The sequence below is a fragment of the Panthera tigris genome, chromosome B3 (assembly GCF_018350195.1).
Source record: "Panthera tigris isolate Pti1 chromosome B3, P.tigris_Pti1_mat1.1, whole genome shotgun sequence".
Classification (NCBI taxonomy): domain Eukaryota; kingdom Metazoa; phylum Chordata; class Mammalia; order Carnivora; family Felidae; genus Panthera; species Panthera tigris.
This window is the reverse complement of record NC_056665.1, coordinates 114387696-114414472: the sequence shown is the minus strand read 5'-3', so window position 1 is coordinate 114414472 and position 26777 is coordinate 114387696. Positions and strand designations below refer to the sequence as shown.

At 52.1% G+C, this 26777-nt stretch overlaps 1 protein-coding gene, 1 long non-coding RNA gene and 1 pseudogene across 4 annotated transcripts in view; 2 read left to right on the top strand and 1 right to left on the bottom strand.

Annotated features, from left to right (window-relative positions):
• GALNT16 (polypeptide N-acetylgalactosaminyltransferase 16) overlaps window positions 1-12966 on the bottom strand; it is a 93070-nt gene extending 80104 nt beyond the window's left edge. Inside the window, exons 1-2 of the mRNA XM_042989986.1 lie at window positions 12881-12966; window positions 12205-12494 (exon numbers count right to left, since the gene is read on the bottom strand). Of these exons, the coding sequence (XP_042845920.1) occupies window positions 12205-12381 (177 nt within the window). The 5' untranslated portion in view covers window positions 12382-12494; window positions 12881-12966. The remainder of the gene's footprint in view (window positions 1-12204; window positions 12495-12880) is intronic.
• LOC122239644 lies at window positions 12103-16739 on the top strand. 3 transcript variants are annotated; one of them, XR_006218950.1, is made up of 8 exons: window positions 12103-12343; window positions 12588-12972; window positions 14137-14324; window positions 14629-14746; window positions 15213-15339; window positions 15423-15640; window positions 15872-15941; window positions 16172-16739. It is a non-coding gene; the product is annotated as an uncharacterized LOC122239644 (long non-coding RNA). The 3 variants fall into 3 exon arrangements; XR_006218949.1 differs by lacking the exons at window positions 12103-12343; window positions 12588-12972 and adding an exon at window positions 13191-13505; XR_006218951.1 differs by lacking the exons at window positions 12103-12343; window positions 12588-12972 and adding an exon at window positions 13191-13505 and having other exon boundaries at window positions 15795-15941.
• Window positions 16740-23886: 7147 nt separating this feature from the next.
• LOC107180870 lies at window positions 23887-24134 on the top strand (annotated as a pseudogene).
• The last annotated feature ends 2643 nt before the right edge of the window (window positions 24135-26777 follow it).

The following is a 26777-nucleotide window of genomic DNA, read 5'->3' as shown; positions in this document are numbered from 1 at the left end:
TGACCCACAGAAACAACGGGAGAGAACAAACGATTATTGTTGTTTTCGGCCAATAGGTTTTAGGGTGATTTGATATGCAGCATTAACTAGTAACATGCAAATGAACAAATGATGAGAACTTACAGTGTCATTATTAACTCGTGTACTAACACTCGTATAGCACTTACTATGTGCAAGGCATGATTCTACACACTTTATGGGGATTAACTCATTTAACCTTCAGAGCAAGCAGTCATATGAATGGCTCCATTTTACATATGAGAAAACTGAGGCACGGCATGTTTCAATAACTTGCTAGTAAGGGGCAGAGCTGGAACATGAACGCTGACACTCTGGCTCCAGTGGCTGTGCCCCTGGCCTCTCTCCAGCTGCGTCCTGAGCAAAGCCACAACCAGGAATGTGGCACCAAGAAGCAGGAAAGGTTCCAAAGTTCACAGAGCCCACTGTGAAGGGAGGGAAGATGGAGAGGAAAAGGAAAAGAGCCAACCCTCTTCTCTTCCCTCAGACCCTCCAGGTTTCTACCCTGCTCCTTGGGTTTACAGCCCTGTCTCTTTGCTGCCAGTAGACTGGTCCCAGACCAGAGCCGACCCAGCTCTACCGAGTAAGTGAAAAAGTGCCACTGAACGTTTGCACAGTGGTTTAAAGCTCTTGTCCCATCCCCTTGGTTAGGGTTCTGCTCCACCGAGATGACCAGCTTCCCCTCCGTACATCTCCTGACACAGTGCAAGCCTCCTCCCTGCTTCTTCAAAGTGGCCAACTTGTTAAAACATATCAGGTCTTGAAAGTGGGGGGTGGGGGGTGGAATTCTCAAAGAAGACAACTTCATCAGGGCAGGATCACTCTATACAAAGCCCATGTTCTACAGTCCCAGCCCGTGCCCTTTACAGACGTGGCTAATCGATCGCCTCTTTCCCGCTCAGTCTGCACACAGCTTGGGAATCCTTCTCACCACAGTGCTGCAGGCTGCCACTTCCACAGGTTCTGGGCTGCCAGTAGAGCTGAGACCTATTTATCATTCTGGCTCTAACAGGATAAAGACGAAACACCAAAAGCAACAGACCGGAACTAATCCCTCTACTTTCCAAGGGAGTAAAAGGCTCCCTGCATCCACAGCTCCTGCCCCTCCTACCCCTCCTACCCCAAAACCCATTTTCATCACAGCGAGAGCTTAGAAGGGATTTTGAAAAGAGAAGAGGCTGCAAGAAAACATTGACCTTGGTTTTAATGATGGTGTGAGGACAAAGGCCCACGCTGGGAGGTGTCCCATGCCCGTAGACGATGGTGTGTTAGGAACCAACGCCTCAGCAGCAGCTGGACTGGAGAGGACTTACCCCAAAGTCAAGGTAAACTGGGAATGTAGCCATATTCTTTGCTTTATATAAAACCTTCTGCCTACAACCTTGTAGCCCTTTGGAGAGGGGTCACGAACACACATAAGGACCAGCACAGCCCAAAGAAATGGAATGCAAGCCACATAAGGAATTTCCAAATTTCTGGTAGCCACATTCAAAAAGTAAAAAGAAACAGGCAAAATTAATTTCAGTAATGTATTTTATTAAGCCCAGTACGTCCAAGTATTACCATTTCAAAACACAGTCAATATTTTCAATTATTTGTGAGATATTTTCATTGTTTTTCTCTTGTACTAAGTCTTTGAAATTCAGTGTGCATTTTACATTTACAGCACGCTTCAATTTAGACACGAAATTTTCACCAGAAATACCTGATTTGTATTGAGACTTCATAAAGCTTACAGCTGAAAACGCAGATTCCACACACAGAGTGTTCTTTTAAACACTCCCAACAGTTTAGCGAGAGTTGCAATGAGTGTCTGCTTTTAAATTTCAATCAGTTAAATTGAAACTAAACAAAAAGCCCAGCTCCTCCTGTTGCACTGGCCACACTTCAAGCGCTCGTGGCACGTGTGGCTGGTGGCCACGTATCGGTCACTGCCCGTCTGGACCTTGCAGGGCTCTCCCTGGGCCGTGGGCCGGTGCCATCCTCCACCAGAGCCCCTGTGATGACGCTCAGGGTACCTGTTGGCCCGGCTCTTCAGAACTGTCACCTCACAACCGGTTTCTCTCTCTGACCAGGCCCAGGCCCTTTCTAACCCTCTCTGCGTGGTTTGCCCCCCGACTTGGTCAAGTCAGCCTTCAGCTCACCCGGGCTCCGTGCTTTGCAGTTCTCGGGCCAGCCCACCCAGGCATGGTTCAGGGACCCTGCTGGACTGGAAGGGCTGAGTGAGTGATGCTTCATACTCTGCTATGCAGACAAACCCCCCAAAAAAACCAAAAAACAAAAAAACAAGGGTTGGCAACATTGGGGAGCACCCAGGGGCAAGACATTTTCTCTCCATGTTTTGGGAGAAGGCCCCTGCCATTTTCGTGCCCCCACAAGGTGGCACCAAGGCTATAATAACACATACCATGGGCAGCTTCTGCTCTCTACCTGGCAAATGCCTTTTGGCTGATGCCTCCAAAAAGCCCTCCATCACCTTCCCTGATCCATGCAGTGTGTGTTCTCCGTCCCTTGATTCCCTTTCTCCCTCTCGCCTCGGGTTGGTGAACTATCTGGGGGCTGTGGCTCATTCCTATTAATTCACTCCTCCAAGGCACCCACACCACCGCAGACATCACTAACTGATCACTCTGTTCTGTCTCTGGAGCCTCAGGCAGGGTTCTTCTACCTCAAGCCCTGGGATAATGCCCCCCACCTCCCCCACTCCCCTCAGCCTCTTCCAGTCCCACCCCCCAGTGAGGAATTTCACATGGAGGGGGAAAGATTTGGCTTCTAAGCCAAGAATCTGGTCACAGACTTGTGAGACGCCAGAAGCTACCCCCCCACCCCCGCCCCCAAACTGACTGCATTCTTGGCAACACGGTCCCCTCTGGCTGTGGCCTCCCGGGGCCAGACCCCCGTGAAATGAAAGGCCTTGAAATGTCAGAAGTACTCCCCAACAGTTGGTTGAAAGAAGCTAAAAGCCAGGGCTGCTGTGAGAAGATAAAGGGATGAAAATGTGAACTCTGAAAAGCAGCATCTAAAAGGGCATGACTGACAGCGGTCTGGAATTGAGCGCGTGTGACCTGAACCACAAAGAGAGAGCAGCGGCAGCTTTCCGGGGACACACGAAGCCATGTGGTCCCCGTCACTGGGGCACGGGCGAGCCAGCTGAACAGCAGTGGGCACGGTCCCAGGCAGGCCCCGGCACAGCCATCTTGCTCCTGAAGGCAGCCCCTTTCATCCACTGCCTGCCTGAAAAAAAGCTGTGCAGGGTCCTCCATCCTGCCAGGCCTCCGGTGCCCACCTCCCACCTCCGTGCCCGGGGGGAAGGGCCTGGATGCTTCTGCCTTCGGGGCTCTGTTGTACAGAAGGGGAACCTGCCGACTGAGGGCGGAAAGGGAACCGCTTGCACAGAAGGACAAGACTTCCAAGTTCCTGCATTGCCAGAAGACTTCCTTTCCAGAGTCCCAAATGCACCTGAGGAGGACGCGATGAACCCGGCAACAACAAAGGGGGACTTGATCAGGGACCACCGTATAGAGGAATTCTCCTTCCCACACAGAACTCTCTCTCTGGAGGCAGAGCCCTCCCCCACTCTGCTTCCCTCCAGTATTTCAACAAGGGCCCCATTATCTTTTGTCTTTTAAATCTCTTCAGGCACCAGCACCCTCCATTCCCCCTCACATAAGACACACACACACAGACACACACACACACACAAGTACCTCACTGATCTCACATTATAAAGAAATGAAGCGTTCCAGCCGAAGAGTATCTTAGGTTTACCTCTTTAAGAATCAACACTTCCTATTACATTTGATCATATTTCTGGAAAACGTTCTGAACTGACTGACGGTCCGCTGACGTACCAAGCCCGTACACTGAATGTAATTTATCACTTCCTGATGACTCAGGGACATGTTTCTGAGCCCTCTTCACCATGGCCCACAGGCCTAACGATCTGGACTTTCACCTCGGGTCACTCTTACCCTTGCTGAGTCTGCCCCAGCCAAGCGCACCGGGCACACGCCCTGTGGACATTGTGCCCTGGGCTTTGGCTGTCTGGAACAGTCTCCCCCAGATGCCTGTCTGGTTCACCCTTTCCATTCACAGGCAGCTCAAACGCCATTTAATCGGAGAGGCCTTTCCTGGCCCCCCTTCTCTCATCTTTCTGTCCCCTCTTGTGGCTTTATTTGATTTTCATGGGACTCGCCCCCACCTAATGCACTGTGTATTTATCTGTTTGTGGTCTGTCTCTCCCACTAGGATGCATGGTCCTCAAGAGCAGGGCTTTTAACCTGTTCTGTGATCTCCGGGGCCTGGAACAGTCCGGGCACATAGTAAGCGCTCAGGAAATAACTGTCAAGCGAAGGAACAAATGATGCCGTCAGCACTGAGGACCAGTGTGTGCTTGTTGGGGGAGGGGGTTGCTCCAATCTCCCACGCCCCTTCCTGGTTGGTCCTTTGCTGCCAACTGTCACCTCTCAGTGCAGTGGCAGACTCCTAGCAATTCTCTCATCCTGCTGCTTCTAATCTGCTGTATTTGTAACCCAGGAAAAGCGGAAGATTGTGGGAGAAGGCCAACCTCCCGAACTCCTTAAACTGATTTTTATCGCCAACAATGATCATTTCCAGGCTGCGGCCTCAGGGCAATTCCACGTCTGTCTTCGGAGTCACGTCCAAGGGCGCTTGACTATTAATTCTCTGCTCAGGGCTCTCTGTGGCTTCCTTCTGATCTTCCCAGATTGTTGAGATGTCTGAAGTCCACCCACTGGACACTCCTACATAGGTGTCTGTGAGCATCCCCAGACACGCTCACAAATACCTCAGACTTCCGATTTAGCAGAAGGAGAGCCGTGTAGCTCCGTCCGACAGTGTTTTAAGAGAAGAGAACGGGGGGGGGGGGGGGGGGTAGGTCCGGTTTATTCGTTGTGAGAAGTTAAAGGTTTCACACTCTTTTGCACACAAGTGGTCTGGGTTTTTGTACACCTCAGCCCCCAGCCTTACTCTCCTTCATCTAAGCACCATCAGACCTTGAGCCCTGGCTTGGGGCCACCTCGCTGGTGCAGAAGTGGGTCAACAAAGTCAAAGATGGTTTCAGTTGGGAGGCACCTCAGAGATGCTATAGTTCAACCCTCATCCGACAGATGAGGAACTAAGGCTCGGAGAGCGCAAGTGACTCGCCCGAGAAAACACAGCCCCTCGGGGGCAGGGCTAGATGCGGGTCGCTTGGTTTTCATTCTACATCCTCTCCCCATCCCCTCACACCTTGATCCCTGGCAGCCAACATCTGTCTCCATCCTGGGCCACTCTGTCCTGCTCAGTCCTGGCCCTGCTAAGGCCCATAATGGCAAGTCTCACACTCAGCATGTTAAGAGATGCCACCCACCTTTGAGCTCGGCGACAATGTTGTGTCTGATGTACCCTGAGCCACACCTCGCTTCATGGAATGGCAGGAAAGAGGCACCCGTGCCCTTGAGCTACACTTGAAGCTCTTCCTGATGGGTCCAGGAAAGTAGAAAGGCTACATCTGAGGCACTCTTGCCCTAATGTCTCCCCAAAGGTGGCCTGAGCCTTATCCTGCCTAAGAAGTATAACCGAAAAGTTTCTTCCATTTGCTCCTCTGTTTCAAAATACCCCAGCCTGCCACGCCTACGTGTTCTGATATGTTCACAGAAGTCCTCCGGGGTGGCCTCACTGTCTCTAGGCAGATACTGTTACAGGGTGTAGCTGAAATTCAGGGTGTGGGGGACACAGGCAGGCCTGGGCTTCAGGCAGGCAGGAAACCTTGGTGGGGGCCTCGTTCTGAGGAGCAGAAAAGACACTACAGAGGAGCGTTTCCTACTCCGCAGCTTTGCCTCTGACCAGCCTTGGCGCCCTCTCCCTCCCGGCTTGGCGGCTTCAAAGGAACAGGGAGGGGACAACACAGCGGCAGTTATGGGTCCTTTAGTCATCCTCCTCCTTGGCCTCCGTGTGCTCAGCCAGCCCTGCTTCCCAGGGTGCCAGGTCTCTTGTGGCGCACTAATTGGAGCCTATTTCGAACCAGGTTGCGGAACTGCCTGACATCTTAGGAGACAGGCTAGACAACAAGCCTTTTCTCACCCCCTCACAACTGCGGCGGGAAGGAAGCGCTGACCAGTTGAAGAGGGGTGTGGTCAGCCTTTGGACTATTCCAATGATGGACGGTTCAGTGACAAAGTCTTCCTTCTTCTCTCCCCCTGCAACTTCTACCCACTGGCCCCAGTTCTATTCCTCAATACCCTTGTGTCTCGTGCCTTTTCTGTTGGCTCAACGCTAAGCACTGATGGGAGATTCAGAAGTGCGAGACATGCTTAAGATGTTTACTTTCATTGAGGGGTCCACAGTGATTTTATTCAGCCCCTGAATACTTTTTAAAATAATTATCCTGATGGGCTTTGTTATTATAATGTTAATAGATGTTTATTATAAAAAATGTAGGAAAAGCCAAAAGACAGATGGGGGGATTACTCATACTCCTACTTGCCTACCGCTAACATTTTGTTCTATATGGTTTTTGCATTCTTCCCCCAACAAATATTTAAGGAGTAAACACAATGCATAGTGCTGACCTAGGTGCTCCTGGAAAGACACACTGATGGATGCATCAGACTTGAATCTTGCCCTAAGGGGAAAGAAGATACAGCATGAGCCTCAGAAGCAGACACACCTAGGGTTTGGTGGTTTGTTTTTTTTTTAGGTTTATGTTTATTTATTTATTTTTGAGAGGGCATGAGGGAGGGGCAGAGAGAGAGGGAGAGAGAGAATCCCAAGGAGGCTCCCCGCTGTCAGCACAGAGCCTGATGCGGGGCTTGAACTCACGAACTGTGAGATCATGACCTGAGCCGAAATCAAGACTCAGAAGCTTAACTGAATGAGCCACACAGGCACCCCTAGAAACACCTAGGTTTTTTTTTTTTAATTTTTAAACATTTTTTATTTATTTTTGAGAGAGAGAGACAGCATGAGCAGGGGAAGGGCACAGAAAGAGAGAGAGAGAGAGGAAGACACAGAATCTGAAGCAAGCTCCGGGCCCTGAAGTGTCAGTACAGGGCCCAACACAGGGCTCGAACCCACAAACCATGAGATCATGACCTGAGCCGAAGTCAGATGCTTAATTAACCAACTGAGCCGCCCAGGTGCCCCTAGAAACACCTAATTTTAAAGGCACTTCCTAGTTGCCTGATCATCGGTAAGTAAGCCTCAGTTTACTCATATGTTAAGTGGACCTGATAACAGCACCCACTTATTAGGTTGTTGAGGGGAGTCAGAAAAGTTAAAGTTTGGGAGACATCTAACACAGTGTCAAAGTGTCCAATGAATGGAGCGTCTAGAAATATCATACGGAGGTAAGGGGCATTACAGAGGCCAGTCGGGTACAGATCGAAGACCACAAGAGTCCGTTTAGAGGAGAGAGATCAAGCCCCTGGAAACTGTTTCCAGAGCTAGTCGCACACCATCTGCGAGTGTACCAAATTGTCTGATTCAGTGAATGGAACCGCTGCCCAAGTGTGATCATCATTGACATCATCTGCTCCCCGCTCCTTTCAGAAGCCCTCGGTTTCCTGTCTACTTAGCCTCCTTGTGTCTTTGCCCTCCGGTCACAGGGAAGGTTTCAGGTCTCCTCCAGAAGCCAACAGGGGATAAATCTTCAATCTTCTAACTGTAATGAACTGCTCGGATACAGGCTCACCTCTGACCCCAGGGCGGTTTCCTCCATTACTGCAAGACAGTTCCCTGGGCAATTCAGCCCTGCCTTGCCTATCGCTGCCCCTCCATGTCTACTTAAATGGCATTTCCAGACCTCAGGGCTTCCTCTGCTCACAGAGCTGATAAACCACCAGAGAAGGAAGCCAGGCCCGATGCCTGGAGCAGCCAGTGGGGGAACTACTGATACCACACAGAAACATAGGGCCCACGAGGAGAGTGAGCAGCTCCCTACTACAAATCCTGGGACCTCAGGCTTCCCAGGGAGGTGACCCTTGGGCTGTCAGGCCCTTACCAGTCTTGGTGCCTCTATGCTGTCCCCAAGTCCTATGAGCAGGTCTCAACATGACCCAGGATGGGACCCCCGGGGCAGGAAACCAGGCCCTTCCAATCTGAACATTTTGGCAAAGGGAATTGTGGGTATTTGTGCGTCTCCCTCCTCAACCTCTTCCTTGTGTGTGGCACCTAGATGAATGAAATATAAAATCCTTTTCTGTGATTTAGGCAAACCGTATTCCCAAAGTTCCAAAATGCACACATTATAAATAAAATATAAACTCCTCCAGATCTGACTGAAGCCTCTGCTCTCAGGGAACGGCACCAGAACGGCCATCATATGTGTCCCCTCCCGCTAGGTAAGCAGGGATCCCTGCGAGGCCTCAGGGTTACCGCGGGACCTCCTCCGGACAGGGGCATGTCCGTCCACAAGCAAGAAACCTCACAACACGCATCAGGAAAATTCCCTTAAAGCCATTCATCTGCTTCTAGAAATGAGGCTCTCATCAGCTTATCCAAGGATCAACAAACCTTACAAATCATTTAACCCCAATTTAACAGAAAATAATCAAGGTCCAGAGGTAGAAGGACTTTGTCCACGGTCATCAGCAGTATTCCAAGCGTAGGATGAGAAACTCCAGTTTAAGAAAACTCTTGCCTAAAACTTCCAGGGTTCCAAACAGGACATGTCGCAAATGAGTACCCCTACCCTGAAAATTTTCATAACGGACAGCCTTTAAAAAGTATGTCTGTAAAGTGACATTCCGTGAAACACCTTAGCATCCTACCCAGGCTTCTTGGAGAACTGGCATATGGAACACCTAGGTGCCAAGTCAATCACAAACGTTCTTCCTGACCGTGAGGTCTGAAGACTGAAGGCCAGCCGTGTCTGCTCCACCGCCTGCTTTTCAGCTGCCGCCCAATGCCAGCCTGCATCAATGCAGATTCGAGTGGATTTCCTCAAATCCACTGCCTTGCCCATAAAACACAGCATGAAGAAATCACAAACCCAGCCACATCGCAAGCAGCCACTGAGGGATGGAGTCGGTATCTCCCTATAGTTTTACACATTCCATTACCAATTTTTCACATCACAATTTGTGACACATGGGCTGACAGCAGGACAGAATATTAAAAATCAGGACCTCCTGGAGAAATCCGGGCCATACGGTTGCCATGCCGACACCCCACAATGCCAAACAGCGCCTCCAAGGTCCAGAAACAACTTGGCTGGCTTCGAATAGCCCGGGCGTTGTAAAGGCAGAACTACCCCCTGGCCCAGGCTGTTATGCAGACCCTCCCTTTCCCAGCTCTGCTCTCTGTTCCCCAGGGGAGTGATGATGACGTTTGTCTGAATTTTCTCAGCCTCTGTCGGCAGGGCTGGCCACATCATCCGCTAAGAATTTGAAAATCCACATGCAGCGTCCTGGCCCAAGTACACAGAGACATGTTTTGGAATGGCAGGAAGACCTGTGAGAGGTTCACCACAGTGTTTGGGGGGGGGGGGTGGAGAGTAATCCTCAGCTGCACCTGCCCCTTTCAGGCTGGACATAGGGTTCATAGACCAACACGCATTCCCCCATCTCCTTAGGTATAGTCAGATTGGAGCTCAGGACAAAATATTGGCGGGGTGGGAGGGTGTGAGGCTTGGCTGCTCCCAGAGATGGGCAGAAATCCTGCTTGATTTGCCTAACAAGTACTTAAATCTTGCTGTGTGCATCGATGCCGGGATGTAAGAAGCTTCCAGCATAGTCCCTGCATGATGGCATATATGACTAAGAACCCCCCTGGAGTGAAACAGCTTGGAAGGTAGGAAGAAAATGCAAGGCTGTGTCCAGGGAGGTGTGTGACTGGGGACCAAGGCCTACGAAACAGACACCCAGGGCTAAAATGTAAGAGCAGAGAGGTAGCTGGCCATGCCTGTAGGTGGCCAGAGAACTGTCTGTGGCTCACTCCCGGGAAACCCCCATTCTCCCTCTCTTCTTGCACCCCGACTCCCTGGATCCCTGGGATCTACCTGATAACCCTTCACACTTGAAACTTAGCTTCCAGTTCACTGCCCTTTCCTAATCTGCAGCAAAACAAACCCCAAGAGAACAAGGAGGGGGCCAGCAGGGATATTCACTGGAGCCCCCCATGACCTCCAATTTCCACCCCTCAAAACAAGTGCCATGTGCCCCCAGCAGAGCCCGGCACACCATTCCAGGGCTCTCAGTCTGAGCGGCCTTCCCGGCTGATCTCAGAAGGCAAGGAGGAGTGGGGAGAGGTCCAAGAGCAAGGTCAGGATTCTGAAGTGGAGACAAAGGTGAGAAGACCCAGCCTCAGGCTCTGCTCCAGCAGCAGTTTCTTCCCTTGGGTTCCCCCTCCTCTCCCTTCTTCCCTCCTCCTCCCCCTGCCAAGTCAGACCCTCCCCCTCCAGCTCAGACCCTCCTCCCAACACATCACCATAGCGAAGGACAGAACATCCGGCCAGCCTGCTTCTCCCCTGGTGCTCCAAGCCCACCTACCCTGAGACCAAGGCTGGCCCTCCCCGGGTGTGAGAAGGGGGCAGCTTATGTGGGTCAGTGCTGTGCAAACTCCCTGCAGGTCTGGGGCCACTACGATTTGTTCACTTCCCACTCCAGCCTGTCAGTCTGCCCAGATCCCAACACTCTGGGGTCTTTACACTGGAGGCTTTATCCTCATCAGCCTTTCGGCCCAAACATCCTCAAGTCCTTCGGAAACAGTTCTCAGTGACAGGGACCCTCAGCCTAGAAGGGAACCCTCCACCTAATCAGACTCACCCCCAGAGAGTTCAACCCGACAGGGATCTGGGAATTGAGGGCGGGGGCTGGAAAACCCATAAACCCCAAGGTCTCCTCAGGCAAAGCTGGGAATATGGTTCCTTTGCAGGAGATTTTTACTTCTTCCCGGGTGGGTAACAAGACACGGCATCTGGGGCAGGATGGGAATATGAGAACACTTCCACACTAACACCCGCCTCCACCATATTCCTGGGGCTCAGCTGCCTTTGCACAAATATCCCAGATTCTGGTCCACGCAAGCCTTCGCCCTCCTGAACCTGCACCTCCCGGAGGAGTTCCACACCCTCCCTCCCCAGGCCCAGATATTTCTCATCAGAAAGGCCACCCACCCTCAGCCCCGCACTTTGCTCTCCCTCCCCTGGCTCCTTTTCTGGCCAAGCTGCCCCAGCCCAGCCGCTCGTCCCGGGGGTCGTCCAAGTCTCTCGCCCGCCACCGGCCCGGTCGGAAGAACGCGGCCCGCCCGACGGAGCCTCTCCGCGGGTCCCAGAGCCTCCCGCCTCAACAGGTGCCCCTGCCACACCGAGCTGTCACCCGGGGCCCGGGCGGAGGCGGCGACAGGCACGCCCCCTGCAGGGCGGCGGGGGCTCCGCACGCCTTAGCCTAAGTCCCCCGAGCGCCTAGGGCCCCGGCAGCGCCGCGGAGGCCCCCGCCGTGCTCCGCCACCTTTGTTTCCCTGCTCGCTCTGATGTCGCGGGGCTGACCTAGAGAGAGGGGCTCTTCCAGCCCTAGAGCACACGCTGCCAGCAAACGCATCGTGATGGACCCTCGTGTTGGGGTGAGGGGCGCGTACAGAGACCTTTCCCGGACCCTGAGAACGCCGCGGGTGTTAGTGGGGAGTCCTCCGTGCCAAAGAAGCAAGTTTCAAGTTGATCCGTTGTTGAAAAGAGGGCGCAAAGCCCCCTGCGCCCCTAGACACCCTGCCTTACCCAGCGCCCCCACCCCACGTCCTTTGCCCCCAGGAGACTGGAGAGGGGGTGCGCACGGCCACCTACGCGCTCAGCCACACGAGGTTCCAGCTGCCGGCTCTCTGCGCGCACGGTCCAGTCGCCTTTCTGGGGCGGGCGAGGTGCGGACAGCCCCCGACCCCTGGCCCCCGGCTCCGGCGGCGCAGTGCCGAGAGAGCCACGTTCCCAGTCGCGCGCGCACACCGGGCCCACCAAACTTGCAGCACTTTCTCCCAGCCCCCACCCGCTGTCACCCTCCCTCCATCCGTGCGCCCCGGCCCCGCTGGCCCGACAGAGGTTGCCATAACAACGGGCAGGAATGCTCCAACAGATACAAAGCCGGCAGGGCGCGGCGGGCACGCCGCCCCCGGCCCCGCGCCCTCTGCAGCCGCTCGGGGCTAAGGACGCGCGCCGCGGCTCCCCGGCCGGTCGCCCGGCGCGCAGGGCGTACTCACAATGAGCGGGATGGTGCGGTCCTCGCGGAGCTGCTCTGGCCTCCCTCCGGCCCTCTGAGCGCCCCGGCCGCCGGAGGATGCTGCGTGGGCTCGGTTGTCCTGCCATAAGTAGTAGAAAGTGCCCAGGATCCAGGCTACGGTCAGGATGGCGATGGCATTGGCGCGGATCTTCCTCATGGTGGGCGGGCGGGAGCCCCGAGTGGGGGGCCCGGCCGGCTTGCTCTCGGGGCCGGGGTGAGGGCGCTCGCAGCCCCAGCTGTTTGTTTTCGCTCGCGCCTGGCTGCTCAGTCCTGCAGAGCAGAAAAGGGAGAGAGGTGGGGGGTGGGGGGTGATAGGGAGAGACAGGAGCGCGGAGCGATCCTCACGGTCCTAATGCCCTTCAGCCCCGAGCGCGCGCGTCCCCCGGGCGCCCATTCATTGGCGCGCAGAGCCCGCCCCGCGCTCCAGTCCCCGCCGGCTGCCCGGGCCGCGGCGCACCGGCAGGGGAGCGCGGCGGGTGCGAAGCGGCGCAAGAGCGAGGCCCGGCGAGCCAGACGCCCGCGGTGGAATGGCGACGGGCCAGAGACAGACTCCGCTCCCACCGCTCAGCGCCCGAGCGCCCGGCGGCTGCCCCCGCGCGGCCCTGGTCGGTCCCGCCTACCTCCACCCACCCCCCGCCCGAGCGGCCCTGAGTCACCGGCTGGAGATGCGCGACCCCGGCCCGGGCCCGCGCCGCGAAGCTGCGGTTCTGGGCTGCGCTCCGAACTGCGCTCTGGCGCGGGGCTTAAGGTGTGTTCGGCGAGGCCTTGGGAAGGGATGGCTGGGCGGGAGGAGAGTGGAGTTTGCACGGGAATCCTCCGCAGCCTGGGATTCCGAGCCGCGCGAGGGCCGGCCCCGAGGAGGGATTGGAAGCTGGTGCGCTTGACATTCGAGGAGAGCGAAGGGGACTCGACTCTGCTTCACAGCCAGCGAAAGAGGAATGGGGGTACAACCCCTCCACATCTTCCATTGGCCTGGGGCTTCCAGCTTTCATAAGGCTTCCCTCCAGACCTTCCCCTGTCCCCTGGGCAACCGTGAGATATCATTTACCACTATTTCACCAGGAAGAAAGGAGGCCAGAGAGGCTGGAAGATTGGCCAGAGGCCACGCGACTAATTAGTGGTCAGAGCCCAGTCTAGAAGCCGTCTGTCCGTTTGCACTTTCCACGAAGTGCAAACACCGTGGTGAGACACGGACACAGACATCACTGAGATTTTGCCCCAGGCCTGGAGGCATGGAGAATCCCGGGTGGAATGCTCTTGTCCTCCAGAACAGAAGGAAAGGTGGGCTAGCAGATCAGCACAGTGTCGGGCACAGAGCAGACTCGCAGTGAATAGATGTTGCCTAAACCAAGCAGGGATCACGGAGGAAGAAATATTGTATTCCAAGGGGGGTCTTAGAGAAGGCTTTTCATAGAAGTTGGATAAACTTTTGAATAAATTCTGAAGAGGGAGGGCAGGGGGAGGGCAGGGCGAGGTATTAGATTCATGAACAGCCAGAGCAAAGGTCCAAAGGATGGCAGTCCTTGATGTGTTCAAGGACAAGAGCTGCTTGGTATTGCTGGGGCCAGGATGCTGGAAAGGGCCTGGTGGGAGTCGACTTTGGGCAGGCTGGGCGCTTGAATGCCACGGTCAGAGTTAGCAGGGGGTTTAGTTCTTGCCGATGCTACTGGACACTGGCTCCCACATAGGGTCCTGACCCACTTAAGGTCCTGGCCTCTAAATGAAGCTGCCTTAGGAAAGGGGAGGTCAGACAGCTCATGCCTTCCCCCAACCACCCCCCATCAGCACCACTCATTTTCCCCTGTTTCTCCAGTGTGCGGGACTGAACCCTGCATGTAATAGATGCTTAGTGCATTTCTGTTGGAATGAAGTAAAATGAAGAAAGAAAACCCTAATTAGTTTTTTGCTGCAGAAAGATCATCGTTGCAACTGCAGTGCCCGCCTCCTGACTCAGAAAACTAACCATGAGGACACATACACAAGTCCAAAAATGGCCCTACCAAGAATATGACCCTGGAAAGAGAATGTACAAAGAGAGTCCCACAAAGAGTAGCAGGGAGTCTGAGGCCCAAACCATGCAGCAGTCAGGGACAACAGGAGGTGGGTGTGAAGGGGCCACTGGCCCTGGAGCAGTGGGCCAGCCTTGCTGTCAGGTGTCTCTCACCTGGGGAGTTTAATTAGGTTGCAGTAGGGGCCAGGATCCATTTCCACAGATAATGCCATAGCATTATCCACTGCCAAGCCATAGCCTGGTTTCCACGGGAGCCATGGGGTTGACCCGGTAGTCATGTCCTCTGTGGGAAGCCAAGAAAAGTTTGTTGCTTAAGGGTCAGGCCCACGGACATCTCCAAACAACAAGAAAACATAAGGAAACTGCCCTTCTGGTGTCCCCACTTCCACACAGGCTCTCAGGTCAACCAGGTGGAAAGACTTGGGCAATGGCCCTCTGCTGCCATAGGCTGCCTCCCTCAGCCCAGCCTGGCCTGTGCATGTCTAGTTGCCTTTGGTCTTGAGAAAACCAGGTGAGAGGATGTGGGATCCAAAGACATCGCACCAACCCCTAGTGAGAAGCTCCAAACTCACGCCTAGGCCTGGGGAATGAAGCTAGAACCCAGAATCAGGCGGATGGGGTTTCTGATGGCTCTAGAAGGAGGGCTGTATGAGGAGAGGGAGGCAAGGAGGATGCAGAATTTGGCAGGATTTCTACATGTCTCACCTCTTCCTCTCCAGGGGTCAGTGGTGAGGATGCTACACCTCTGAAGCAATTGTCACTTGTAGCTCTGTCCCAAAAAGAAGGCTGTTTCCCTGCCCCCCGCCCCCGCTCCACCCACCACCAGGAAAACCCCATAGAGACATCGCCTCTCTGGATGATGTTAGACTTCAGAGCCAGCCCTTCCTTAGATGGACATAATAAACTTCCCACGGTGGTGGGGCGGGTGGGGTGGGGGATAGGGAGGCGGGTCACGACCATGCTCATTTGGCCAACAGAAATTTGACATAGGCGGAGGCTAAGTGATGGGCCGGAAGCCACAGCACAGTGGGAAGAGCCGGGAGCTATCACCTGTCACCTCAGCTACAGCCCGTGGTCTTTCTTCCAGATCTGGATCCTAAATAGGTGCGGGCCGAGGCTTAGCCCTCCACGAGATGGATTTCAGTGTTCAGAGATAAGAGTAAGCATTGTTTCCTCTCTGGTCCTAGGAGTGGATTCCAGCAGAATCCTAGGATCAAAGCAACACCTAGGAGACTTGGTGTTGCCCAACACGCACTGAACTTGGAAAACAAGAGTGATAATGATAGCTGCAGTTCACTGGGTACCCACCAGGTGCCTGCCCCTCACACACGTGATCTCTGGAGCACTCACAACCAGCATGCCGGGACTTGGTGACACTCTCGATTGCCAAAGGGCCATACAGCAGGTAAGAGGTGGGGCTGGGTTTGAGTCCATTCTCCATGCTACTGCCTGGGTCCCAGTACAGGGCTTCTGAGCACACTGGGCAGTCTGTAGGGTGATCAGAAGTTCTGTACGCAGGGAACTTACTTCCCCGCTGGGGCCTCCATTTTCTCCTCCAGAAAAGGAGGCATGCAGGGAGATGACCTCTGAGGTCCCTCTAACTGTGCCCTTTTTGGACTTCTGGTTCCTTGGACAGTTTCTCCCTTGTGGCATTACTCTCCGGCATGGTCCCCGTCTCTGTGAAAGCGGGCAAAGCCAGCACTCAGGTAAGCTGGGAGAGCCGTATGCCCCTGGCGCTCCCAGAGGCCCCAGGGAACTCTGCCCGTGTACATTTGATGTCGGGGTGGATAACAGAGGGGGGGAAAGGGAGTAGAGTTCAGGTGAGAGCCTAGCTCTGGAGTCGGACAACCTGCATTCAAATGCCGGTTCTGTCACATATTAGGAGAGTGGCTTGGGCAAACTCTTACCCCAGCCCACCACCCCCCCCCCACCTTAGGCACTGCTGCTGGCTGCTGGGGCGAGGGGCTCGTGCAAGAGATTGCTCAGCAGGGCTATGAAGAACAGACCCCAGAGAGGCCGAACAACGATGACCGTCCTGCCCCACCAGTGCGTGCCTGCCCACCCCTTCCGAGCCTGTGCTGAGCGGCCTGGAGAGGCCGAGTGCAGGGCCCCAGCTGCATCCATTCTCGCCAGCATACCCAGTATCCTTGAGAGTCAGTGGGCTTAGAAGCCTCTTGCCCTGTCTGCAGCTGCAGCGGGGACTCAGACGGTGGGTGAGGGAGACTGGTTAGACCCCCGTGTCTGCTCTAAGCAGGAAAGGAGGCAGAGACAGGGGACAGAACGTGTGTGACCACGCAACAGGCACGGTGCCGAAGCCCGATCGCAGAAAACTCACAATGACCCCACGAGGAAGGCGGGACCCTCTTCAGGCCGGTGCCTTCGGAGGTCACCCAGCAATCAGTGGGACATGTGCTCCCCACTGCCAGCTGGCCACACTCAAGGCACCGCTGTACCTGAGGGAATGTTATTTCTAAGTCTCCATAAACCATCAAGGAGAGGACCTGGCTGTTTGAGAGGAACTCCATCATCATTCTCCTGTTTGGCTTTTCACTGTGTTTTCTGCCACTGGACCGTAAGCTGCATGAGAGCAGGAGTCCTCGTCCTGTTCACCATGGTCTCCCCAGCCCTTGGAACAGCGCTTGGCACATAGCCGCACGTACACGCTCATTAAGTACGGGTTGATGGGAGGGAAGGACGTAGTAGCTGGATGCAGCCTGCAGTTCTCTCTTGAGTCCGGCACCTGAGAGACGATGCAGGACTAGAGCCCAGAGAAAGGAAGCGACTTGGCTGGGGTCAGTGCGGGCCAGCGGAGTGAGTAACCTGGGCTGCCCAACAGGGCTTCCTCAGGAGTGCTGCCCCACCCTGCAATCATGGTGACGGGGGCCGAACGCTGCTGCGCCAGGATGGAGGGGTGAGAGGTCCTCTGTGGTTCCATCAGAAGCTGGGAGGAGTGACCCTGGTTCTGGGGGTTAACTGCAGGAACTCCGAATATTATTACTGATCATGGAATGAGCCAGCTGTTGCATTTGGGAATAATAAGATTGCAGAGGCTGAGCGCTAATTAGAAATGTGTCAGATGCTTTTTCTTAACAGCAAGGAATTTCTACAAAGGAGAGATGCATAAGTAAAGCCAGTTGGTCAGCAGAATTGGTCCCGGAGGCAGAGCCCTTTCCAAGGCTTCCCTGACCTTCCCCATCTCTTATCACGTTCTCCTTCAGTCCTTCTCTCTCTGCACGGCTTCCTGGGAGATGAGTGGCAAAGGTCCTCAGAGCAGAACAGATGGCCCCAAATGCCAGGGCAGTCTTTGTCACATGCCCGTCTCTCACCCTTGAATGGGAATTCCTCTGAGCAGAGCCTGGCAGCCTTCTTTTGTGTCACCAGTTTCTAGCACAGTATTTGGGCATCACGGCAGCACTCCCTGAATATTTGTGCAGTGAGCGAAGGAGTGAATAAATACCTAGGGTGGCCGGCTGCTGCTACTCCCCCTTCTGTCGCACGAAAATGCAATAAGCCTGTTTACCCACTGCGGGGGGGCGCGGGGGTGTTCCCAGTCCCTTCCTTTCCTGCTTGAGGGCTCACCATGCCAGGCAATTCTACGTTCCAGGGATACAAAAATGAACAAAAGCTGATCACAGCTTCCAAGGAGCCCAGTAACTGACCATGGGGAGATACACATAGATTGTCACAAGACGATATAATGGAACTCTATAGAAGCACAAAGGGGGTTTCTTCAAGTAAGAAGTCATCTGAGAGCTGTGTTCAAGGACAGGCAGGTAGGCAAGAGGTGGAAGAGCATTCTGGGAAGAGGAAGAGGCAAACAAAGGGCGCTAAGATGTGCAAGTGAATGGCAGCACAGGAAACGGTGAGGGGGTTGGGTGTACGGGGGAGGGGGTGGTGATGGCAGTGAGGTTAGAGGGGTAGGCGTTGACCAGTTAACAGACGTCTTCCAGGTCTTTATAGGAAATTTGAACTTACTCTGGTAAGCTGTGGGGAACCATCCAAGATTCTAAAACAGGGAGTGACATGATCAGGTATACATTTTAGTGAGGAGGCTGGAGCCTAGTGGCACGGGGTCACAATGATACTGCAATAGTCCAAGCAAGCAGTGCTGTGGGCCTGGACTAGGGCAGAAACCCTGGAGGAGAGACTCAAAGGATTTGGAGATCAGCTAGAAGTGGGGATAGAGAAAGAAATTAAGAACAGCATGTACATTTCTAGCGTAGGAGCCAAGTGCTTTGGTGTAAGGTAACCAACCATTAACTGAAATGGGCAGTGTGGGAGGAGCAGATTTGGGAGGTATGTTCAACTGAACTTGATTTCTCTGTGGTCTGTCCAGAAAGGCAGCCGTAAATCCAGGTCTGGTGCTTAGAAAGAAGAGTGAAAGAAGCTGGTCACGTAGAGAGGAGAAAACCAGAAACACAACTGGGGCATTGCTGGGTGGCTGCCCATGTGCCCGGCACCTAGGCATAGGAGAGGACCATGTGCGTGAGATTAGGACTTCTGGATCCCTCGGGTGAAAATGATGCCACGGAGAACTGGCAGTTTTTTCTGCTTCCGTTGGATGCCCTGTTTCAAGACCCTGGGCCCAAGCTCTTGGGAATGCTCATTTCTTTTTCAAGAACCCCATCACCTGGTGGATATTAGGATGGACCCCTAGACTTAGGGCTGGAGCAAAATTTGGCTCAGAGATTACACAGTAAGACCAGAGAGAATTTGAAGTGAAAAAAGCCCTGCTCCTGCAGCTTCTTTAGTCTAATTGTGCCTGTAGTTGATATCTCCATTTTCCCTGGGAAACTGGGGGTGGGGGGGGGAGTGGGGTGTGGAAATTAAGGGAATGTTCCTGGGATTGGTACATATTTTGAAGCTCTCAGCAAGACTGAAAATATCCATCGATATATTTTGAAGTGTAATTTCCACTCCCTTACCAGCCAAAATAATTGAACAGGAAGAAAAAGCTGTTAATGCAGGAGGCGTGTAACATCAGATCCACATTGCCTGGAAATTTACCATTTCAAAGCAATTGAGGGTTTTTACTGCCAGTGTTTACAGTCATACATGTCCCCTCTCTCTGAAGCCATCAAAAGGCCCATCAATCTGGCTTGGACACTGAAATCGTTCACGATGTCTGGAGCGAATGTCAAAGCAGAGAGTATTTTTAAAAATTATGCTGCCCTTTTGTCAGCATATACATCTTGGGGCGTCTCTTCCTGGGAGGCGGGGTAAACAGTAGGACTGTCTGTGCTCACGGATCCAGTGGTGCCAGAGCGCCATAGTGGCATGGCCAGGCACACTTCCACACGCCCCTTGGCGTTTCTGACCTGGGGTCCATGCACGGGCTGTCCTCTTATTCGACTCTGGGTGGGCAGGCCTCCCTCTTGCCCAACAAAAAGTGCCTGCCTCTGCCTCTGCCTCTGCCTCCAGCCACGAGGCTGGAGGTCCTCCCACGAGGTCCGAGGGATGCAGGTTCCTCAGTAGAGGAGCCAGGTCACGCTGCCCCTCACAGCCTCTGCCCAGCTCAGCGGGACAGACAACAGACAGTAGACTTTGCAGACTTTTGTTTTCTTTCTGCTGCCAAAGCCTGTGTGTGTGTGTGTGTGTGTGTGTGTGTGTGTGTGTACACGTGCACGCACATATGCGTGCTATTTTTCAGTGTGAAATTTGACTTCGGGGTTTTCCCGGAAATGACTGATTTCTTTCCCTGTATTTGTGTCCAATAGAGGAAGTTTCTAAATCCGTGCCCCACCATTTGTCTTTCATTTCGGAATCCGTATCTTTCCAGAGGCCACTACCTAAAAAGTGCCATTAGCTCACTTGGTGACCCTGGAGAAGTCACTTTCTGGGCCTCTTCTCATGTTTGAAGTGAGGCTTTGGTACAAAGGGTCTTGGAAGGTCCTTTCTAGTGCTAGCATTTTAAGACTCTATTATTATTTTTTAATGTGTATGTACTTTTGAGAGAGACAGAGCATGAGTGGGGGAGGGGTAGAGAGAAAGGGAGACAGAGAATCTGAAGCAGGCTCCAGGCTCTGAGCGAGACCATGACCTGAGCCGAAGTCAGATGCTTACCCGACTGAGCCACCCAGGCGCCCCAGTTATTTGAATATTTTAAACCATTCCTGCCCCAGCAAGAATTATTGGCAATAAACCGAGATACAATTTTCTTTATTATCGTTTAGTCCCTCCACACACATTACATACATATACATCCAGTTTCAAATGTTCCATTGGATCAAAAATCTAAAAACTACTAGATTAACAGCAGACCTAAAAAGGAGAAGTTAGAAGAATGTGCAAGAAATTGGTACATCCAGGATGCCTGAAGAGGGAACTTCAGAACAGAAGTGGGAGACTTTTCATCACACGTTCTTTTGTATCTTTTGAATTTTTTGCCACATGCATTTATTACCTCTTCAGTTTTAACATTTTTTTTTAAAGCAAGAGTCTTCCTTTCTCTTTCTTCTACCACAGGCCTCTTTGCAGCTTAGTTCCTGGGCGTAGAGGAGACCATGACGGACCGGCGTCATGCCCTGGAAGAGCCACCCCTCAGCCCAGGCCCTGCCCAACACCAAGTCCCAGCCCTCCAGCTGGGTTGGCCGACAGCCCTGCCCCCCCCCCGGCTGCCCCATGCTCATAGAAGGGTTCTGTGGGTGCGCACCACAGCTGGCTGCCCTTGCTGCCGCCACTCTGGCTGGGCTGTCGGGCTGGTATAGGGACTCCATTCAAGGGGTTCCAGTAAGGGGCTGGCTCTCATGGCTCCAGCAGCCTGATGCGCAAAGGGGCCCAAGAGTCCAGTAAATGGGGAAGTGCAAGAATCCAGCTTTAAATTCTCCAGCTCTTGCCATTCCCTTTCAAAGACAGACTGCTTTTTGTTTTGTTTTCTGCCGATATAACATGAGGGCAGGAACATGAAAGGAAAAAGAACAAAAGGACCAGAGATGCACGGGGAGAAGGGTCTTTAAGGCTCCCCTTTCTCCTGGCCCCACCCTCATGCTGCTGGCCTCTGTTTGGCAGAGCTGGCCTCTCTCACTGGTCTCGCTCCCCTGGTTTTCTCCCCTAGTGTAGCTCCTGCTCAGCTTTCCCTTGTGACGTCTAGCTACCACCCGGCCTTCTTCTTCTATCTCCTGTTCTTATCACCTTCGATGGGTGCAGGCCGTCACTCCTGTGTCCCCTACCTCCCCTCTTCTGACTTACCTATTTCACTGCCACGCTGCCCGGCAACGGCCACCATCTTTGAGGTCCACTACCCAGACTGGCGGTGTCACCTGCCCCGTAACTGGGATTGCTCAAGGTAGGCTCCTCCACCGTCCATTCAAAATCCCTGCACCCGACTTCTCTCTGGGGTCAACGAAGCCCTGGTGAGGGCAGGCTGTCAGCCAGCAGGCCACGGGAAGGTGCAGGCAAGGGGACAATGGAGAAGCCATGGCAGAGTCAGACAAGAGCAGCAGATGGAGACGTGCACTTGACAGAGTGGACACAAGAGATGAAAAGATACAGAGTATGAGGAAAAACAGCTTCAGGGAAGGAAAAAGCAGAGAGCGAAAACCAATAAAAGTGTAATGAATACCAAAACCAGACAGGCCTGAAAAGAAACCACCAGGAGAACTGTGAGAAGAATCAGGTCAGAGAGGAGGAGCAGGAGGGCTGGGAGGGGGCAGTATGTGAGGGGCAGGAGGCAGGAGGAATGAATGGTGCAACAGAAATCTCTCGGGAAGGCTCGTTCACCTCCCAAGCTGTTGGGCTTATTGGCTGCAGCGAGCAGAATCTATTTAAGACACAGCAGGCATTTTGCCTCGGTCTGTTTCCCTGTCCAGGAAAGGCTGGAACCAAAGGCTCCGGGAACCATTCCGGCATTAGGACCCTGCATGATGACAGAGCTGAGACCATGGGATCCTTGCCCCCTCTGGGAATCAGCCCCCTCTCCCCTGACACGAGCTGCCAGGCCCCCTAAACGCACAGCATATTGATCCATGTCCCAAAGGCTGCTTGTGTGCTCCGCTTCCACTGGGAAAGTCTCAATGACTTCCTTCATTCTGTCTTCAAGCTTGTCAGAAAGCAGATGCGGCTCAACTGTGACAGCTGCTCTAAAGGGCTGCTCCCAGGGAGCTCCCTGACCAGTGGGAACAGTCGCAATGGGGACTGAAGAGGCCTTGGGTGATCGGATAGCAGCAAGACAAAGAAGAGAGCACCAAAGGATGTCAAAGATAAAATGGCCCCAGGGAAACCATATGGGACTTGAATTGGAAAACACCAACAGCCTCGCTCCTTTCCCTGGACTGTGTATCTTTGGGAAGCTCTAATCCGGGGAAGACCTGACTTCTCATCCACTTGCCACAGAGGAATACAAAATAAGGCTGGGAGCTAAAACTGGCTAAGGGAAGCCATCCATCCATCAAGCTTTGGTTTCTCTCCAATTGAGAGGGTTGGGAACGAGAAGTCTTCCCTCCCTGGCTCTTGCGCCCGTAAATTGTGTAAAATACTGTTCCAGGCTGAATATAAGTTCTCTGCTCTGCATGACATTTATATTCTTGAAAAATTTAGTGTACAAATCAAGTCAAATTTTGCCTGCCAGAGAAGCTGGCTTTTCAAAATAAATCTGAGGTCAATCCTATGTTTAAAAAGAAGAATGGCTTGTGAAGGTGAATAATTACCCCAGTTCATGTTTGTAACCTTAGAATTATCAATGTCTGATTTGGGTGGCTATGGGGTGGGGGTGACTGTCTAGAGATCCACCTATAGTCTGCTTGTAGGTTGCGATTAAACATTACTTTCAAACAAACAAAAAACACGTAGATAAACGTGTTGCAGGAGCCACTGCTAAAGAAATACAAATTAAAAAAAAATTGATTATGGAGAATTTCAAATATGTATTTTAAAAGAAGCAAGCCTAATATTAAAAAACCCAGCTCCAACAATCATCAACTCATGGCCAATCCGGTGAGAAACTTGGACTTCTGAGCCAGATGGCAGATACAGAAAATGAACTTAACAGGACAGGACAAACAGGATTAGTCATCCTGAAGCTGTAGGTCCAAGTTTCTGTATAAATGCCCTACATCAGAGCCTAGAGTATAAAGAGAAGGCAGAGAAACATATTCTTGGTTAACAACCAGAGGAGAGAGCTGGGACTTAAAAAACACCCCCCACCCCCACCCCGCTCCAGCCTCCACCCTCAGGCTGAACAGGTAGAGTGGTTACCTTCACGAGGGAAAGGATGATGGAGAGATTCCCTTTTCATTACACATTAAAAAAAAAAAAATGTTTTTTGTACTATGTGCACATATCACCTATTTTCAAAAGTAACTTGTAAAAAACAAGTATCGTGAAGCTTTACAGCAACCACATCAAGTAGATGTGACAACAAACTGCCCAGACTCAGATGCCAAGTCTTTATCCCATTTTGACCTGGATTTGCTGTCTTATGGTAATTTGCTCAGGTAGATGAATGCACAACCTTCCAATCCCAGGCTGTACATCGTCAGAATAGATGTTCCATGTGATACAAGAAACCCCAGTCCTGAGAGCTGGAGTAACTGGACTTGGGGGAGGGGTTGGGGGGGGGGCGGGCGACAGGAGTCACAGTCCGGGAACCTCAGGGGCTGGCACCGGCGCTGAGCCCAAAGCCCTGGGTGGGACCCTGGCCCAGACTCGCACCCCATGCCCCACCTGCTCATCAGCACCCCGATCCACATGGAGGTGGGCCCCACTATGGTGGGCAACGAGCACTGTGATCCAGAGTTGATCTGGGGGCCTCAAAGAAAAGCATCTTGGGAAACAACTTTTGTGAGTACTTCATCAATGACCCTCCTCACACAGCCCTGGACAAGCTGGAATGCAAAGGCTCCCATGTGCTGAGCATAACAGAGGTGGGCCAGACACTGATGTGGTGTCTGCACACCAAGTGACTCACACTGAGGAGGAGATGGGGCTCTCCTCTTTTGAGTGGTTTCCAATCCCAAGTCCCCCGTTCACTCGTTGCCTGGCTCCTCTCTTCCCAACTCATCCCTTTCCTTAGCCCAGCACCACTGAGCAGTGAACGGCCTTTTCTGAAACTTGCCTCAGCCAGCGGGAGAAGGCAGGGCCCTTGCCCTGGTGCTTCCAGCTGCCCCTCCAGCTTCAGGCCTGGCCGAGGGCCCTAGAGGAGATCATGTTCTGTGGGCAGGCTGAGGGGCCCACAAGAGCCAGGCTGTCCCTGGCCAGGAACAGGGAGTCCCCAAGCAACATGGCCCCAAGTCTGGGCAGGATGGTCCTGCTTAGCTAATTCAAGCCAGTAAAGGGCTGTGATGAGTGGTTGCTCAACAAAAGAAAAGGAGAAAGAAAGGAAGTTGGAAGGGAGGGGAAGAGAAAGAAGGGAATGGAAGGGATGGGACAGGGAGGGGAGGGAATAGAGGGGAGGCGAAGGGAAGGGAGGGGAGGGTTACATGGATGCATACAATTTGTCATAATTCACGAGCTCTACTCCTAAGATTTGTATTTTATTGTATGTTCATTATGCTGCACTTCAATAAAGTATTATTAACAACAACAAAACCCCGTAGCCCTTGTGAACAAATGAGTCAAAGAATCACCATTTGGGGGTTTATTGGGTTGGTGGTTCAGAGAAAACTGTTGTTTTGAGAAGACAACATGATGTAGACCTTTTGTAAAAACTCGTTCTTTGGAAACCATCACTACAGCATGTGCTTTTGGTTAAGCATTCCAGGGCTGAAACGCAACTCTATGCTAAAATGCCGAGAGGATGAGGCACAATCTTGGCCAAGGTCAAGCTCTGCTGATGGTTTGAGAGGGGGACGGCAGCCAACTGCTCTGCACTTGTATAACATTTAAAAAAGAAAAACGAACCCCAAGCCATCTCCTGCTCCTTTTCCAAGCCAACATTAGTCCTGCTCATTGTATCCAAGCACTCAGAGGAAGCTGTATGTGGCTACAGCTCAGGCCAACCAAACCCTAGGGCCAGACATACATACTTTGGTTAAAAAAAAGACTAAGAACTCTTAAATACAGAGAACAAACCGAGGGTTGCTGGAGGGGTGTTGGGTGGGGGTGGGCTGGGCAAGGGGCATTGAGGAGGGCACTTGTTGGGATGAGCACTGGGTGTTATATGTAGGTGATGAGACACTGGATTCTACTCCCAAAATCATTATTGCACTATATGCTAACTAACTTGGATGTAAAATTAAAAAATAAGTAAATAAAATATTGAAAGAAATAAAATAAGATAAAATAAAATAAAGTAAAATAAAATAAAAAATAAAATAACATAACATAACATAACATAACATAACATAACATAACATAACATAACATAACATAACATAAAAGCAAACAAATGAAGCTGGCAGACTGGGACTCTAGTTGGCTCTGTGGGATATAACAAAAGATGTCAGAATTTTAGATAAAGTTAGGGCTCGTCAGGGCAGAGAAATATACTTTTGCCTCCCATCTGGTTGCTTTTTCCAGAACTACAACAGCAAAATAACCCTAATTTGGTAGAAACATGGGGGTTCATGTCTATATCTGGGTGATTATTGTAACAAGAGCAAGTCTAGCATATTTGGTCCAAATCTGTGCTACATAAAGAAAAGCCAATATATCAACACCCTCTTTGGGACTGAAACTAAGCACTAAGGATGAACTGGGAAATATATTTTCTGCCAGGTCATAGGGAACGAATATATATAGAGAGAAATGTCTTCCAGAAGCTTATTAAATATAAACTTCACATTTTGCAGATGTCTGTCTTGCTGATGGCCAGGCAGAGGTAAGAGGGACAAAGTCCAAGGAAAGTCAGGGTTATACAAGATTCAGGCCCCAGAAACTTTGCAGTCTCCCCGTGAGTTGATCACGTCTTAGGACGTACAGAAGGATAACAATGTGTTAACATTTTGGATCCCTCAAATTTTCTTAGGCAGTCATGACAACATAAAAGAAGAGAGAATATTTTTAACTTATTGGTTTAATGTTTGCCTTTTAAAGTACTTAATTCTATTCAATCCTCTACAGTATAGCCTTAATTTCTCCTATCCTTAAAATGAGAAGCACTAGCTCCTTTTTTCTCACTATCTTTCCATCTACGATACCTGACAAAGTTGCCTCGTTTCCATTCTGTGCTTATCTCTTATTAAACTTTACAGCACTAGCAATGCGACTGAAGATAAAGCTTTCTCTTCTTTCTTTATTGTTAAATAGTGAACTAAGTAGAAATGTGAGTTCCCTAAGGCTGCACACAGCACATCTCTGGTGAGAAATGTATTTCAGCTCCAGGGGGGAGCACCAGATGGAGGAAGCGGGCTTCTCTTTAGTCAGTGAGGCCAGGAGGACACGGCGTAGCATCCTGCTTTCCTCATCCCGCCCCCCCCCCCTTTCCATGCACAGTCTCCATTTCCAGAGCTAGGGGCAAGATGAGGGTGTGCAACGAAGGAGAAGGTACACAGCTCCCAAAGGAAAGTACCACATAAGAAACGGGGGATGTGTTACAGGATGCTACAGTGAGGAGGGTCCTTACAGCACATATAATTTCAATTTCTAACTTTATTGGCAAAGAAAGG